At 42.8% G+C, this 18,788-nt stretch overlaps 1 protein-coding gene across 1 annotated transcript in view; it reads left to right on the forward strand.

The window, feature by feature from the left end:
• GUCY1A2 (guanylate cyclase 1 soluble subunit alpha 2) overlaps positions 1-18,788 on the forward strand; it is a 276,684-nt gene that overhangs the window by 174,875 nt on the left and 83,021 nt on the right. The window contains exon 6 of the mRNA XM_054015549.1: positions 6,097-6,240. Coding sequence (XP_053871524.1) covers positions 6,097-6,240 — 144 coding nt within the window. The remainder of the gene's footprint in view (positions 1-6,096; positions 6,241-18,788) is intronic.

Here is an 18,788-nt window from a genome sequence, read left to right on the forward strand (position 1 = left end):
GCTGAGGGAATTGGGGTTATTTAGTCTGCAGAAGAGAAGAGTAAGAGGAGATTTGATAGTGACCTTCAACTATCTGAAGGGGGGTTCCAAAGAGGATGGAGCTAGGCTGTTCTCAGTAGTGGCAGATGACAGAACAAGAAGCAGTGGTCTCAAATTGCAGTGAGGGAGGTCTAGGTTGGATATTAGGAAAAACTATTTCACTAGGAGGGTAGCGAAGCACTGGAATGGGTTACCTAGGGAGGTGATGGAATCTCCATTCTTAGAGGTTTTTAAGGCTCAGCTTGGCAAAGCCCTGGCTGGGATGATTTAGTTGGGGTTGGTCCTGCTTTGAGCAGGGTGTTGGACTAGATGATTTCCTGAGGTATCTTCCAATCCTAATATTCTATGATTCTATGATCAGGTAATAGCTCTTGCCTGCCAGGCAGAGCAGCCCAGCAATCTAGGAGGAGATTAGCTCTCTAGCAAGAGAGACAGAAAAACCTTGTGGCATCCCAGCTTGGGCGGGGACCACACCAATGCAGGCCTCCTGGCCTAAAGGTGGGGATACTGTCACCCCCAGGGGTGAGGTGGCAGGGGGTAAGGAGATGAAGGCCCACCTGCTCTACTGTGTCCCAGCCCAGGGCCCTAAGAGTGGCAGAGTGGTCAGCCACTGGGTCAGCAGGGAAATGTGTCCACAACATGCTGCCCAGCTGGCAGTTAGTAACACAGCCGAACCCTATTCGGCTTCCCTAGGCGCCTTCCTACACTCTCCGTCCGGGGGTACCTATAGGGTGACCAGACAGAAATGTGAAAAATCGGGACATGGAGTGGGGGGTAATAGGAGCCTACATAAGAAAAAGACCCAAAAATTGGGACTGTCCCTCTAAAATCGGGACGTCTGGTCACCCTAGGTACCTGGGTTCTGAGGTTGTTGCCGGTCTCACTGGGATAAATGGCGAGTGGCAGCCCCAACAGCTCCTTGGTGTCCTCAGTGTCTGGCAGCTCCAGCAATCCCTGTGGGTCTCTGGAACTGTAGCAGACTCCGTCAGGTCCAGGCTCCAGCAGAGAGGGTGTGGGAGGGAGACGTACTGCTCTCTGGCAGCAATCCCCCATCTGAGCTGGACGGCCGGCTATATATGTATATATATTTATAGTTATAGTTCAGTTATATATTTCCAGTTTCTGTCCCACCCCTCTGCTTCCAGCGGGGCAGCTGTGGGTATCCTGGCTCTGCCCACCAGGGGGCAGTTGCAGTTCTCTCCCCGTCTGGCAGGGAGGGAGACCACACTCCATCTCTACATACCCTAGTTTCAGGATCTACAGCAAAAGATTAGAACAGAATTGCTGATTTGCACAAAACTATTTCAATGATTTATGTATTTAAACCTGAGGGCCTGATCCAAAATCTACAGAAATCACTATGACCCTTACCTGTGACTACAGAAATCAATCTGAACCTTTCCAATGACTTGAATGGACTTTAGATCAGGTTTGTATATAGCAATATAACTATTTTAAAATCTTTACCATCAATGGTTAATTAAATACAGAAATTTAATAATAAATTATACATAGATCAGGCTAATAGCTGGAAGCTGGCTTCCACCTTTGTTACGCCTCATAATACTGTACACATAAAACTATAGTCTTGTTTAAGAATTGTGGGAATGGCAATGGGTAAGGAAGGAATTGTCTAGAAAGATAAAGTGTGTTGATTTAAGGCTCTTCTGAACACTGTCGTGCAAATGCAGCATGTTTACACTATTCTTATATATTGGCACATACAAAATCCTATGTTAAAAGAATATGAAGGTTGTAAAATCAAGGACTCAGAAGTCAGGAAATGAGAGAATTAAAAAAAAAAAAATCCAGTCAGAGGCAGACACTTAACATGGTACATTTCAGCAGAAATGGTTAAAGGTTGGCAAAGTTATAAGCAGCTGACAATGGTGGTATAATAAAAAGACAACAAGGAGTCTGGTGGCACCTTAAAGACTAACAGATTTATTTGGGCATAAGCTTTCGTGAGTAAAAACCTCACTTCTTCGGATGCATCCGAAGAAGTGAGGTTTTTACTCACGAAAGCTTATGCCCAAATAAATCTGTTAGTCTTTAAGGTGCCACCAGACTCCTTGTTGTTTTTGTAGATACAGACTAACACGGCTACCCCCTGATACTTGACATAATAAAAAGAGTTAGGCAATTTTCACAGTAGGAATTGATACCAGATCCACCTGTAAGGGCAGTCTTAGCAATTTTGGTGTTTCACATTTCACCATTAATGCGAGAGGAGCTTGGTAGCAGTGAGGGCCATTAAGGGATGGAGTCGCATATACTCCAGTGATCATATTTATGTCCCATTCATTTCCCAACTGTGATCATCACCAGGCAGCTTGATTCCCTCATACTGACAGTACATGCAGAAAACTTGCAGGAGCAGATCTCCTTTTTCAGCTTGGAAAAGAGACAACAAAGAGGGAATATGATAGAGGTCTATAAAATCATCATGCCTAGTGTGGAGAAAGTAAATAAGGAAGTGTTATTTACTCCTTCTCATAACACAAGAACTAGGTGTCACCAAATAAAATTAATAGGCAGCAGGTTTAAAACAAACAAAAGGAAGTATTTCTTCACACAACACACAGTCAACCCATGGAACTCTTTGCCAGAGGATGTTGTGATGGCCAAAACTATAACAGGGTTCAAAAAAGAACTAGATAAATTCATGGAAGATCAGTCCATCAATGGCTATTAGCCAAGATGGACAGGGATGATGCCCCTAGCCTCTCTTTGCCAGAAGCTGGGAATGGGCAACAGGTGATGGTTCTTGATGATTACCTATTCTGCACCAGGTGTGAAGCACCTGGCATTGGCCACTGCCAGAAAACAGGATACTGGAGTAGATGGACCTTTGGTCTTACTCAGTATGGCCATTCTTATGTTCTTCTGTTAATCCAATATTTGTTCCATGTAGGGGAGGTTTCAAAACTGGGCAGGTTTTGTCACTGATTTTTGTTGACTCAGTTCTGCACTCATATGGGCGCCCTTTGAGTGAACATATATGAATGTAATTTGGTTCTTAATTTTACTTACATATCAATGGATATTTCCAAAGAGGGGAAGTCTCTGACAAAATAAAGGTATCTAAATTTTACAAGAAAAAAAATAGTCTATGGGCCAAAATTTCTTCTTTACACTGACATCAGTGGAGTTACTCTGAATTTACACCACTGTAAAAAAAACAACAACAGAATTTGGCCATCATTTTTTTATTATGATAGCCCAATCTCAGCTCCTTAGGTTGTAATTTCTTCTATCTGGGTCCAGTCCAGTTGTCTTCTCTTATTTTAAGGTAGTGTTGTTGGCCTTTCTGCCCTTGTTTCTCTGTGAGGCCGACGTTTAGAAGTATCACAATATTCAAATGGGTCCTTAAACACACATTCAGAGCAGGCCTTGTTATGACTTTAAAGTGGTGCTCTCGTGCCCCTCCACTTTCCCATACACACAAAATATCTATTCTAAGCCTCGCCTCTCTCTCCTTGCTGCTGGTGGTCCTGCCTTCGCTCCTCAGTGTCTCTAGCTACTGCCTTTCCTGCCGTGTAGTCTCTGTCTACTTACCACATCTACTGGTGTTTAGGGGAAAAGAGCTCTGCTATTTTAGTGAGTGGACAGAATAGTGGCTCCCCACATGTATTACTGCAGTGAATGGCTGCCATGAGTGAACACCAATTGCTGTCTTCTCCATCTGCAAGTACCTCCAGGAACTTCCTGAAGTCAGGGAAGAGATTTAGCAGCTTTCCCCACCTTCTGCTGGTCCTCTGCTCTCCCTTGTGGGATCCTATGATGAGGTGTACAAACCCCACACTGGGACATAAGGGATTAAGGAGCAGTTCGGGCCCAAGTGATGCCACCCCACTGCACTTGCCGAGCCTGCTGCAGCTGGAGGAGAAGCCTGAAAGGGAGCCAGAAAGCTCAGAAGGGGGACAGAGGGGATAGGAGGACAGACCTATTTTGAAAGCTTTTGAAGAAGGATACAGCAGAAGTCCTTACTGCAAAGGAGGGGTCTGCAAGCAGCAGTTACCCCAGGTCCTAGATCCAGGGAGGAAACCCAGGTGAGAGGGTTCTTTCTCTCTTGGGCTAGAGTGAGAGAAGTCTGGGAGCCTGAGTTCTGAGCTGGGAGCCTGACTGGAGATGGGGACTGATCAGGGACTGCAGCCTGCCTGAAACTCTGGATAGATGGAGAATGTGATAGATGCAACTAATGAATGTGATAGATTCAACTCATCCCTAGTGAGATGCAACCCAGAAACTTTGACCATTGTGAAGCTGGAGCGAGCCTGCAAAGAAGAAGACTACCACCGGCTGAGCCCAGCTGAGCTGAAGAGTCTGTTGTTTTTACTATTTTCTGTTGGATTTTAAGCAAAGGACTTTGAGGTCTGTGGGGAAGCAGGAGGTAAGAAGTGGTCCATGGAGGCATCCCCAAAGTGCTCTGGAGTGTTTGCTATTACTGCCTCTTGCAGGGCCCTGAGTTGGAGCCTGGTGGAGAGAGAGGGCCCAGGCTCCCATACCAACCCCTTTTCTCTACTTTCCTACTTGGACAGGATAGATACATTGTAAGCTGCTGAGTCAAGGACATACTACCGCCAGGGTCCTAGAGGCAGGCTGAAGACCCTTTCCTTTCTGGGGATGTTGAATTCTATATATTTTGTTGGACTCCGTTTCCCCAGAACAGGAGACTGTAATTGGTGACCTGGCTGGTGTGATGATTCTCTACCTACCTTAAGGTCAGCTGATCTTCTGGATTGGTGCCCTGTGTAATGATCAGATGTAGTGGGGGGATTTCAAAGTCTGTCTTATACTGGTGCCTTACCAGGACTGGAAATTAATCAAGTTGAATGTCCTGATTTCTTACCTGTCAACCCTGAGGACAAAATATAAGTAGACATCCCAGGGACAAAAGGGCCAGGCACAAAGTGGCTGCCAGGGCAGCTCTACAGTAGCACTTATGTCTCTCCTCTCATGCTAATCTTTGCAGAATGCTTTTCTGCCATTCTCTTAATAGAGCTGCAGTGAGGGGAGGGAAAGAGACTGGTGGTGAATAGTAAAACCTACATTCATGCTTCTAAGCCAAGCCTGCTTGAGAGTGCACGGAAGGATTGTGCAGGGAGGTGGCTACAGAAGTGTGGGTAGACAAAATTTGCAAAGGGTGATTCTGTCAGTATAATTGGAGGATTATAGGACTTGTTGTTTTCATAGGCTGATTTTGTCCTAAGCCAGAGAGCTCCCTTAATTTCCCCTGCACCCCTTACTCCAGTAAGTTGGCTTCCCATCAGGAACAGTGAGGCTAAGGGGTAGGAGAAGCAATCTGCTGCACTCATTGGTCTGAGGCAGGGAACTGGTGCTCAGGTAATCTATGAAGTAGAGAGAGCCTAAATATCCTATACAAAAATAAGAGGTTTCAGAAGAGCTGCATACCTAGGTAGACAGACAGGCAGACAGTACCCAGCAGTCAGCTCTAGTACCAGTGGGTGTGTGATTATGAGAAACAGAAATTATGGTAAGCTATAAAATCCTTTCTCTTGAATTCTCCCAGCCCTAAGAGGAACAAGATTCTAATGATAAGTGATGTACTATTCACTTGTTTTTTTTTTTTTTTTTTATGGAAACATTTAGGCTCCTGTAACTCTCATCTTAATGTATTTTTCAAATAGAGTAAATAATAATTATGAATTATTACTGCTTAGTACAAGTCTTACTCCACAGCAGAATAAATGGTGGCACCAGCTCTTAGCTGTAACTAGTTTTTGGTCTAACTCTAATATAGAAAATCCTATTTTCCTGTGGGGTAATGTTATCATATTTCATTTGATAGTGCACATTGTCCTAGATTTAATGATTTTCTGCAGTTGATGATGATGAACAACTATGCAATGAGATGTCAGGTTTTGACTATGCCTGTTTGCAAACTCGGGTAATTATGCTCCGTTGTCTAATTGCTTTTTTTATTGATATTTTGCTGACATGTTTTTAAGCAACATTTTGTGATTGCAGATAACTAATGGCACAGATCTCTGCTCATTATCATACTTTTACATTTGATTTGTCTGATTGCTGCAGGTGGAAACAATAGGTGATGCATACTGTGTTGCAGCAGGGCTCCATAGGAAGAGTCTTAGTCATGCGAAACCCATTGCTTTGATGGCTCTGAAGATGATGGAACTTTCAGAAGAGGTACTTACACCGGACGGGAGACCTATTAAGGTAACCACTGCTCTGTATTCCCAGCTAGTCACTGGAACCTATCCGTATATTTGATCAAGCACTGTGCACCAGATTCTGGATGGTGATTGAAAGGGAAGTCTGTTCTTAGTTATGAGGAATTTGCAGCATAATCAAGATGTCCCCATATGCGACAATGTGTCTTTTGTGCATATTAATTTTTTTGATATTCCTCAACAGTCACATAGGGCTCTATCAATCTATTGTCCCCACTGCCAAACTGCTGACAACCCTAATAATGAAGCTGTTGGGGGGTTACCTGCCCTCTCTGTCAGGCAGAACCTCCTTCCCTATTTAGTTTGTATTGCTTCCTCATAGTCTGGCATCACAGACTAGCAAGGTAAGGAAAACCATAGATCTTTTCGTAGGAATTCCCAACTCAGTGTCAGTTGTGTTGCTTCTTACCATGCCCTGCTAACCTTTCAGCTTGTTTGCATCTGGGCTGGGGTGTCTGATGGGGAACTTGGTCACAGATGCAGAAGGAATTGGACAGGGACACACATGGCTTCCTTTCCCAATGGTCATGTCATGTGTGGGTTTTACTATGGGTGCTCAATGGAAAAAAAATGCCCTGGAATGTCCAGTTTTTTAATCGGACCCCCTGAACAACATGAAATAAGGAAGACTCATGCACATATCTGTATACAGTACTGTACTCCACTGCTGTGAAAGGGCTTTTTCCTACTATTATACTGTTTTCCTGATTAAATTGCATTTCCTGAAATGCAGACTTTTAATTTTAAAAGGCAAAGCACTATCTAAGAGAAACTATTATAGAAAATGGGAGAGTTGTATGTCGAGCAGTTTTCAGGGCAGACTGCTTGACAAAGGCCATGCCGGGGAGAAGGCTAGGCTGATTCCCCCCAGTGGCGCTTTGCATGTTCTCTGAATCACATGATGAAGAGTCTACTCACTAGAGCTGGTTGGAAAATGAGGGGGGTTTCAATAGAAAAATTTATATTTTCTATAAATATAGAAGAACTCAAATACCAAAAAATGTTGTTGGCCAAAACTAAAAATATTTAGGCAAATCCTTCAAAAAATCAGTTCAGAAATGCTGCTGCGGTGTCTCCTGGGAATTGTTTTGGGGGTGCCTTATGCGCTCTCAGAGCAAATTACAATCTCCCATGCACCACTGTGCCATGATGCACCACCACCCATTTCCAAGCATGAAAGTCCCAGGCCATGGCGAATCATGGGGGATGTGGTCTATCCTGGGAGCCCAGCCCGTAGATGAGAATGGGGACCTAAGGCAACCAAAATACAAATCCCATGAGGTAACGCGATAGCATCTTCACATAGATGTTTTAGGGATTTGAGGGAGAAGGCGGGTTAACAAAAAAATAAATTCTGCAGAAAACAGACACTTTTTGCAGAAACCCCAATTTTCTGTCAAAAACCTATTTAGGTGGAAATTGTTCATCCAGCTCTAGTATTAGAGAGACAAGATTGGTGAGGTGATTTTTTTTTTATTGGACCAGCTTTTGTTAGTGAGAGAGACAAGCTCCACAGAGCTCTTCTTCAGCTTGAAAGCTTGTCTCTCTCACCCACAGAATTTGGTCCTGTAAAAGATATTACCTCATCCACCTTGTCTCCCTAATATCTTGGACTGACATGGCTACAACTACTCTGCATACAGCTCTCATATGGGCATTTCAAGATGGGGGGCGGGTGGGAAAGCATAAACAGGCACACATTGTTCCTACGGACAACAAAAAGGCAGCATTTGACCTATGGACATTTTCAATTGATTCATTTGATCCTATTTTTGAAGGACCGTTTCTCCCAGATTATTGGATAAACAAAACAATTCCCAAACAATGAAGGCTGATTAATAATTTGTAGCGAAGGTGTAACACTTGGGAAGGGCTGCCTTCTAGATCATGGGTTCTCAAACTTTTTTTTTCCTGAGGCTCCCGCAACATGCTATAAAAATTCCCCAGCCCACTTGTGCCACAACAACTGTTTTTCTCCATATTCAGTAGATTTAAAGCTAGGGCTGACATTAGGGGGTAGTAAGCAGGGCAGTGGCTCAGGGCCTGACTCCACAGGCGGCTCCGCGAAGTTAAGTTGCTCAGGCTTTAGCTTCAACCCTGGGTGGCAGGGCTTGGGCTTCAGCTTTCTTCTCTAGGCCCCAGCAAGTCGAACATAGGCCCTGCTCTCTGGTTTATTTTGGGTTTATCCTGAAACCTACTCATGGCTCTTAGAGGGCCTTGGACCCCTGGTTGAGAACCACTATTCTAGACTACTTGTTCTAGATATCGGTTGTTGTTCTTTTTAAATAAATTGCTGTGATCATGGTGATATTTTCAGGTGTGTGACTGACTAGAAGAGTCATAGTGTTGACCAATTCTTTTTCCCGCTACCCAGAACAGGTTCACAGACAGACTCTTGATCTGAAGAAGTAGGTTGTTTATTCACTGCTTCAGTGAGTGAGCAGTCCACTGAAACAGGATACAGCATAGGATTAAATGCAAGTACACACCCACATTCAGGTGCTTGCCTTAAATACATTCATAGAATCATAGAACTGGAAATGACTTCGAGAGGTCATCTAGTCCAGTAGCCTGCTCTCAAGGCAGAACTAAGTATTAGCTAGACCATTCCTGACAGGTGTTTGTCCAACTTGCTCTTAAAAATCCCCAATGATGGAGATTCCACAACCTCCCTAGGCAATTTATTCCAGTGCTTAACCACTCTGACAGGAAGTTCTTTCTAATGTCCAACCTAAGCCACCGTTGCTGCAATTTAAGCCCATTGCTTCTTGTCCTATCCTCAGATGTTAAGAAGAACAATTTTCCTCCCTCCTCCTTGTAACAACCTTTTATGTACTTGAAAACTGTTATCATGTGCCCTCTCCGTCTTCTCTTCTCCAGACTAAACAAACCCAATTTTTTCAATCTTCCCTCACAGGTCATGTTTTCTAGACCTTTAATCATTTTTGTTGCTCTTCTCTGGACTTTCTCCAATTTGTCCACATCTTTCCTGAAATGTGGTGCCCGGAACTGGACACAATACTCCAGTTGAGGCCTAATCAGCACAGAGAAGAGCGGAAGAATTACTTCTCATGTCTTGCTTACAATACTCCTGCTAATACATCCCAGAATGATGTTTGCTTTTTTTGCAACAGCCTTACGCTGTTGACTCATATTTAGCTTGTGATCCACTGTGACCCCCAGATCTCTTTCTGTGGTGCTCCTTCCTAGGCAGTCATTTCCTATTGTTACAAAGTTAATTATATATTGTATAAACACTTTTCTGCCTAACACTAAGATTAGGTTGCTGACTCAGTTGTTTACCTGTTTGGATTGCTGACCAAGTTGTTTGCCTGGCTGTTCTTTTTTCTTGACAGACAAGCAGGCACCTTTTCATATGTCCCAACACCTAAAATATACATTCTACGTATTACATCCGACACATAGTAAATTGTGAACTGTTTTTATTATTATGTCATTATTATTTTATAGTAAGTTCCCGAGCACTGCAACAATTGGTTTTTAAAAAAATCATAAGAACATGAAAAGACGGTAGAAGAAAAGTGCTTTTGAAGGGAATACAGTCACGAACGCTCAAATATTATGCCTAAAAATCTTAACTGTATCTCTTTCTGGTTCAGCAAAGAAAAAAAGCAATCTGGATACATCACATATTGCACCTAAAAATTAGATATTATCCCTTTTTAATCTGAAAATCCATCTGGCTCCACTCTTAACTCTACAAATATTAAGGGGACAAACCTTAGCTGGTGTAAATCATCCTAGCTCCATTCATAGATTTATTGATTATAAGGCCAGAAGAGTTAATTATATCACCATCTAGTCGGACTTCCTGTATGACACAAACCATAGAATTTCACTCAGTAACCTCTGTATTGAACCCAATAACTTGGGTTTGGCTAAAGCAAATTTTACAGAAAGGCAGCCAGTCTTGATCTGAATACATTAAGAGACAGAATTCATCCCTTTCCTTGGGTAGTTTGTTCCAACGGTTAATAACCCTCACTGTTAAAAGTGTATGCCTTATCTCTAATATGAACTTTTCTAGCTTTAACTTGCAGCCAGGATTGACGTAACTATGATGATTTTCCCCACCCGAGAAGATGCCCATTAGAGTATGTTTTGTTTATAAATCATGGAGGCACCTATCCTGCAATCAGATTCACATAGTGGGGACATTTGTACCTGTGTGGATCTGACTGTATGGTAAGGGGTCTTTAAGTTTCTATACAAGTTGAAGTCTTTTCATTGCTTCAACTGGCTTTAAATCAGGCTCTATATTTGTAATTAAGCTATTGTATTTATAGATAATATATTGACTTTAAAATAGGGCTGTTAATTAATCGCCGTTAACTCATGCAATTAACTCAAAAAAATAATCAAAATTAAAAAAATTAATCGTGATTAATCACAGTTTTAATCACACTGTTAAACAATAGAATACCAATTGAAATGTATTAAATATTGTGGATGTTTTTCTGCATTTTCAAATATATTGATTTCAATTACAACACAGAATACAAAGTGTCCAATACTCACTTTATACTATTTCTATTTTTTGTACATATTTCTACACTTGTAAGTTCAACTTTCATTATAAAGAAATTGCACTATGGTACTTTTATTAAATTAGTTGAAAAATACTGTTCCTTTTATTTTTACAGTGCAAATATTTATAATAAAAATAAATATAAAGTGAGACAGTACACTTTGTATTGTGTGTTGTAATTGAAATCAATATATTTGAAAATGTGGAAAACATCCAAAATTATTTATATAAATAATATTCTATTATTGTTTAACAGCATGATTAATCACGACTAATTTTTTTAATTGCACGATTAATAGTGATTAATTTTTTTAATCATTTGACAGCCCTACTTTAAAAGATATATTGGATACAAACGGGTGCAAAATGTAAGGCTGCTATATGCCTAGGTTAGAGATGTTATTTGAATGAAGGTACACCATGACATGTCCCCCTTTGCAGGATCTGATTGTAACTCTTACTGAAATCAATGGCAGACCTTCCACTCACATCAGTGAGAGATGAATTGTGATATTTTTTTCTTGTCCATGGTAGGTTCTCCTGAGAACTATACACATTTCCCTACTCCTTGTCTACATTGTTGTAGATAGAATGCTGATATGTTTAGAGGTTGTATTTTAGCATAACGTTTATGTAAGTATTCATATATTTCAAAACCACTCAAAATTAGACACCAGTCTTGCCAGTTTCTTTTGACATCTATCTTTTTAATATCTTTAATTGCTTTAACATATTTGTGTGACCAAAACTATCTTCATTAGACAGTATACTGTAGTAGCAGTTTAGAGAAGTGAGTCAATTACTACATTGTCACAGATACAAATTTAAAATTAAATTGTAATCATGTTAATACTAAATTACCTACTGTTCACAGTTTCTAATCAGAACTACATTTTGTGTTTCTCCCACTAAAATGGCTAATAACTGCTTGTCATAGGTTTCACCCCCACTCTGGACTTTAGAGTACAGATATGGGGACCTGCATGTGAACCCCTAAACTGAATTACCAGTTTAGATCTGGTTTTGCTGCTACCACTCCCAAGTTCTAACTCCTTTCCCTGGGTAGCCTTGAGAGACTTCTTCACCGATTTCCTGGTGAACACCAATCCAAACCCTTGGATCTTAACACAAGGAGAATTTAACCACCCCCTCTCCTTTCCCCCACCAATTCCTGGTGAGTCCAGATCCAATCCCCTTGGATCTTAACACAAGGAAAAATCAATCAGGTTCTTAAAAATAAGACTTTTTTTAATTAAAGAAAAGAAAGGTAAAAGAAAACCCTCTGGGAGATAGCATACCAGAGGATCTCACAGACAACAGATTCAAAACATAGAGGATGTTCCCCTGGCAAAAACTTAGTTACACAAAAATTACCCAATTTGATTATTCCCTAATGCCCAAGACAAGTTACAAAGAAAATAAACATAAACCTATTTATTCCCTTCACTAATACTCACTACTTGATAAGAGGCTGATTTCTGGAGCTTTCCCACTCTGGTAAAAACTGAAACTAAACTCTAAACAAAGGAAACTTCCCTCTTTCCTTTTGAACCATCTTATCCCCACATTGGTTCCTCTCATCAGGTGTCAGCGAGGCTTGGTGAACTTCTTAACCCTTTACAGGTAAAAGAGACATTAACCCTTAACTATCTGTTTATGACACTGCTTCTTTAACTGCAGGAAATGGTTATTCTTTGAACAATTGCCCATGTACATTCTACTGTTGGTGTCTGTGTGCCCAATGTGTGGCTGTCGGAAACTTTTTCCTGCAGTGGTACCTGTTAGGAAGCTCAAGTGTCCTCTACTGCCGCATGCCACTGCATCCAAGTATAAAGGGCAGAGCCACCCTCCCCCTACCCCCCAGTTCCTTCTTACTGCCTGTGGCAGTCGTTGGATCTCCTGTTCATTGCCAGAACAGTTTCTCTCAGTTCTGTATAATATAGTTAATTTAGTAGTTAGTATAGTTAGCACAGTTAGTAAGTTTTAGCTGTTTTTTACAAAAATAGAGTTTTTCGATTTTGTTGTTGTTTCCCATTTCGGAGTCCTGCTGCCAGCACCGAAGCATGCCTCGGTCATCAGGTTTCAAGCCGTATGTTTCTTGCTCCAGGCCCAGGCTGGTGAGCACAATAGGTATCTGAACTGCCTGGGCGAAATACATGTGAAAGGCAAGTGCCAAGTTTGCTGGGAATTCAAACCTAGAACAGAGAAGGACCAGGAGGCTAGGCTGAAATTCCTGCTGATTGAGGTGGCACTCAGCCCACCATTGGAGCAGTCCCAGTCTCACTCAGTGCCGAGTGCTGCAGCTTCAGTGAGAAGCACACTTCCAGTGCTGTTGGAGTCCCAGCACTGATCTCCCCCCAGCCATACTGAGGAAGAAATATAAGACTTGTAAAGAGGCTCTGACCAGGGAAAGATATCCACCTTCCAAGTCTAGGAAGAGGGGCAAGGAGTCGAGTTGAGTGCATTGGAAATCTAACCACTCCTCCTCCAAATCAGTTCCTAAGATGGCCCTGTTGTCTCCAGCACTGCAAAGGGCACCATTGAGCCTGGTGCCAGAAGTGACACCATCAACTTAATTGGCATAGCAACAAGAAGCGATCTCCATGCTGACCACACAGGAGGCATTTGCAGCAGCAAGGAATTTGCTCTGCCTCTCAGTGCTGGAGTCTCCAACAGTGCAGGAGTCCAGTCCCTCGGCACCATTGCCCCATCTGGCACCAGCTCCAGCAGTTCAGCTTGAAGTACTGCACCAGCTGCCTACTTCTCAGAGAGTGGGCCCATTGGTACCATCCCGGGGGGAGCCAGCAATGATAGCGGGGTTCCTCCCATCCGCGGGTTCTTGGCACCAGTCCCTGGCACCGAGGGGAACTGCCTTTTCCATGGCTGGAGGAAGGGAAATCTCTCTAGTTGGTCTTGGAGTGGGATGTTATGTCTCACAAGCCTGAAGCAGGACCCTCCAGTCCCCTCAGAGATCCTCACAACCCATAATGCTGCCATGGAAATGTAATCAGGAGCTCTGTGTAATCAGGAGCTCCTGCCCTGTATCAATGGCCTTTTTGAAACCATGGGGGTTTCCCTTCAGCTTCCAGATTTTCCTCTCACTATGCCTGCTCATTGCTCTCATCTAGACAGGGGGAGACTGCACACCAAGCTACCAGGCATTAGAAAGAGGTCATAGAAGCAGAGGAACAGTCTGTTGGAGAAATTCAACCACTTCCACTCTTGGCTTCCTCCTCATCCTCTCCAGACAGGCAGTTTCTGCAGAGGCAACTTCACCCCCTCCTGGTGATTTTAAAGCTGATGAGAATTGTTAAAGAGGGGGGCTGTAGACGTGGGCATTCAGGTCAAGGAGGTTAGGGAATCTTCACATTGCCCGATTGACATTTTATTGATGGCAGGTCCCTTCAAAGTAGCTCTACCAATTAATGAGGCAATACAAGAGCCTATAAAAACACTATTGCAGACCCCATCTTCATGGCCGCCCACCTCAAGGGCAAAGCGCAAGTACTATGTGCTTTCCCAAGGCTTCGAATATCTCTACACTGACCCACCTCCAGGGTCATTAGTCATTACAGCAGCTAATGAGAGAGAGTGACAGGGGCATCAGGCTGCCACCCCCAAATCAAAGGATGCAAAGAGGCTCAAGTTGTTTGGCAGGAAGATTTATTCAACTGGGGATTTGCAGCTTTGAATTGCCAACCAACAGGCTCTGGTGGGGCATTAGGATTTTAATTTATGGGGCTCCATGGAGAAGTTTAAAGAGCTGCTTCCGGCGAACACAAGGCAGGAGTTCTCTTCCCTGGTGAACAAGGGCAGACTAGTCTCAAGAACATAGCTTGTGGCTGGGCTGGATGCAGCAGACTCAGCAGTTAGGACCAGGACATCTGTGGTTGCCATGTGGAGACCCTCTTGGTTACAGTGCTTTGGTCTCCCCTATGAAGTCCAGAATACTATTCAGAACTTGCCATTTGAGGGTCCTTCTCTGTTCCCAGTGTAGATGGATAGCAGGCTCCATGGGCTTAAGGACTTAAAAGCCACCTTAAAGTCCTTGGATTTCTACATGCCTGTCCAGATCTCTAGATTGGTGGATAAATCCAGCCAATGTATGTGTAGGCATTCCATTTTCCCATCCAGAACCACTGTTCACGCTAGTGACAGACAGTTCCCTTGGATGGGTTCTCTACAGACTTAATGTCTATGGCCCCTAGAAGACTTGACACAACATCAGAGAGCTGAAGGCTGTAAGATTGGTGTGCCAAGTGTTGCTGCCGCAGATCAAGGGAAACAGCCTCTTAGTCCTCACAGACAACACAGCAGCTATGTTCTATCTCAACAAGCAAGGAGGAGATCACGCCTCCCCACTCTGTCGAGAGGTAACTCTGATCTGGGAGCTCTGTGTTGCCAACTTTATAGATCTAGAAGCTTCCTGAGAAATCTATCAGATCACCTGAGCTGATTGTTTACATATCACCACGAGTGGTCTCTTTATCTAAATGTGGCCAGATACATCTTCCATCGGTAGGGGATTCCCCAAGGGGACCCAGTTGCGACAAACACCAACAGGAAAAGTCAGCAATTCTACTTTCTACAAGATCACAGTCCAGGTTCCCTGACAGCTTTTGCTACTGTGGTCAGGCAGGCTTCTCTATGCTTTTCCTGCAGTCCTGCTTATTCATGGGGTGTTACTAACAATAAAGATAAGACGGGCCCAGCTCCAGTGTGGGGCCCATCAACATTGGTTCTCCACTCTTCTGGTGCTGTCAGTGAAATCTCCAATCTTACTTCCACTAGAGTCAGACCTAATCTCCCAAGATCATGGTGCCTACTCCATCTAAGCTTACAGTCTTGAAAAAGGTTCAAGAGAACCTGCTAAATAGTAAAAAAAAAAAAACCTTCTACAAGAGAGAGTTCGCTCTAAGTGGAGGTTTTTTTTTTCCATTTGGTCTCACCAGTATGGGGTATCACTGTCCCATTCACTGGCTCAACATAGCCTGGACTACTTATTGCACCTGGTTTAGCTGTTAGTTCAATAAAAGAACAACTGGCAGCTATTTCAGCATTCCAACCTAAAGTGGCTAATTGCTCCCTTTTCTCTAACATGTCCATAAGGTTTTTGAAAGGCCTTATCAAGCTGTATCCTCAGGCCCAAACCCCATGCCCTGATGGGTTGCCTCGTTTAAGCCTTTGGCTACTTTGCTTTCTGCTGTATCTGTCAATGAAGGTGAAATTTTTAATGGCCATCACCTCATCCAGAAGGGTAGGAAAGCTGTGTGCCTTAACGTCCAGGCCTCTCTGTATGATATTCTTTAAGGATAAAAGTCTCCTTGGGGCCTCATCCGGGGTTTGTTCCAAAGGTAGTGTCTTCTTTCAATATCAACCAGCCCATTTATTTGCCTGCATTCTTTCAGAAGCCACATTTGAGCAGGGAAGAGGAGTATTTGCATACCCCGGATGTCAGATGAGCTCTGGCATTCTACCTGGACAGGACCAGGATTCTGTTAGTCCTCCCAACTGTTTGTAGCAGTGGTAGACAGAATAAAAGGACAATAGTCTCCACTCAGAGAATCTCTTTTTGGATAGTCTCCTGCATACACGTGCTATGACTTAGCTAAAGTCACCCCACCGAGCAGAATCACAGCTCATTCAACAAGATCACAATATTGACTTGAGCAGAGTTTCTGGAGCAGGTTCTGATTGTAGACATCTGCAGAGTGGCAAGTTGGTCCTCATTCCACACGTTTGCTTCCCATTATGCTGTTGCTCAAGACTTCAGAGATGATGCTAGAATTGGAAAAGTTGTCCTCCAGTGTTTATTTAAATAGACTGTAGTGACAAATGTAACTGCCCTGGGTGGGAAGCCCATCTGGATTCTCTACAGATTCCATGTCTGTGGTCCCTAGAAGACTTAGCTTGACACATTAACATCAGAGATGTATTCGTGACTTGGTAGTAGGCTACAAGTCAATCATGGAGGTCACAGACTTCGTGATTTTACAAGATCAGCAACTTCCTCAAAATTCCACTAACTCAGCCCTGCATGGCTGGGCTTGGGTTCTGGCCCCAGGTGGCAAGACTTAGGCTCTGGCCCCAGGGAATGGGGCTCGGGCTCTGGCCCTGGGCCTGAGTCCTGCTGTGCAGGATTGAAGCCAAGCCCTGAGCCCTGCCACTGTGACTGGAACCCAAACCCCGTTGTCCATAACTTAGCTTCACGGGGCCCCCTGTGGCATGGGGCCCCAGGCAATTGCCCTGGTTGCTACCCCCTAACACTGGCCTTTTGAACATGTCTGTGATTTTATTATTGCCCACATCCTGTCTGTGACTTTTAATAAAAATATCCAAGCCAAAATGTTAGTCTTACTTGTGAGTCATGAAGAGTGAAATGCACATGTGCAATCACTCAAAGAAGAAAAAACTGTTACTAACCAGTAGGTAGCTGTTGCTCTTCAAGATGCATTGCACATGTCCATTCCATGACCTGCCCTCCTACCCCTTGCATTGGAATTCCGCCAAGGAGGAACTGAGAGGGGCTAGGGGCGACTCTACCCTTTATATCTGCATGCAGAACAGTAGAGGATGCTTAAGTCATCCAACAGGTACTACTGTGGGAACAAGTTTCCTATGGCTGTGCGCTGGGCACACAGACACCAAGAGTGGAATGGACATGTGCAATGCATCTCCCAGAACAACAACTACTAAACAGGATTAGTAACCATTTTTCAGTCATTCCATGGAATAAATTAAACTGCAAACAATTGAAGTTTAATTTTGTTAATGAGCTTACAGCTTTTAGTATAAAATTATTCCCTCTACCCCCCCTTTTATTTTGATAATACTTTCTACTGTGAAGCAGACCCTATTATGCCATATTGGTATTTACAGGGATTTCTTTTCCAGAGACAACTCTTAGCTAACTTATGAGATCATAGTTGAAGCTGAGAATTTAGAAATGAACCACTAGAAATGTGTAGTCATACTGACTTCTATGCTGAATTATTTTAAATGGTTGATTGTTTAGGGATTTTTTTAAAACATATCCCTCCAATTGTGAACGTCATTGAGTTATGTTGCCTACAGAGGTTTTAGTTCCACAGAACAAAGGGTAAAGATCTAGAGAATATGAAGGGCCTAGCTGCTGCTCTGGGGCTAGGAAACATTTATTTGGCTCTTAATGGAGTTTGGGGTTATATGATTATGGGTCATTGAGCGTGTTTACATTAGAAATCCACTTTTCTGGTATATTTTGTGGTCTTATGAGAGTTGAATTCATGAAAAGGTAAATGTTTACATATTTGGTTCATGTTTGAAGTAATGATTGCTATAATGAAAACTGACAGCTTGTAAGATAACAGAAAAAGGAAGTCAACAAGTTAGAAAAACAATAGTAAAAAAAGCAATAAATGGAAAGCTACAGTATCAAAGTTGGAAAATTTGTGCCAGAGTTACATAAAATTGCACAAACAAAATGCATCCACAGATGACCAGATATACTGTTAATATATTGTTTTTGTAAAGGGAAATCATGTCTCACCAATATACTAGAATTCTTTGACAGGGTCAACAAGCATGTTGAGAAGGGGAGCCAGTGGATGTAGTGTACTTAAATTTTCAGAAAGCCTTTGACAAGGTCCCTCACCAAAGGCTCTTAAGCAAAGTAAGCTGTCACGGGATAAGAGGGAAGTTCCTCTCATGTATTGATAACTGGTTAAAGATAGGAAAAAAGGTAGGAATAAATTATCAGTTTTCACAGTGGAGAGAGGTGAATAGTGGTGTCCCCCAGGGGTCTGTACTGGGACCAGTCCTATTCAACATTTTCATAAATGCTCTGGAAAAAGGGGCCAAACAGTGAGGTGGCAAAATTTGCAGCAGATATAAAACTACTCAGGATAGTTAAGTCCAAAGCAGGCTGCTAAGAGCTACAAAAGGATCTCTCAAAACTGGGTGACTGGGCAACAAAATGGCAGATGAAATTCAATGTGCATAAATGT

The sequence above is a fragment of the Malaclemys terrapin genome, chromosome 1 (genome assembly GCF_027887155.1).
Source record: "Malaclemys terrapin pileata isolate rMalTer1 chromosome 1, rMalTer1.hap1, whole genome shotgun sequence".
NCBI classification, from domain to species: Eukaryota; Metazoa; Chordata; order Testudines; family Emydidae; genus Malaclemys; species Malaclemys terrapin.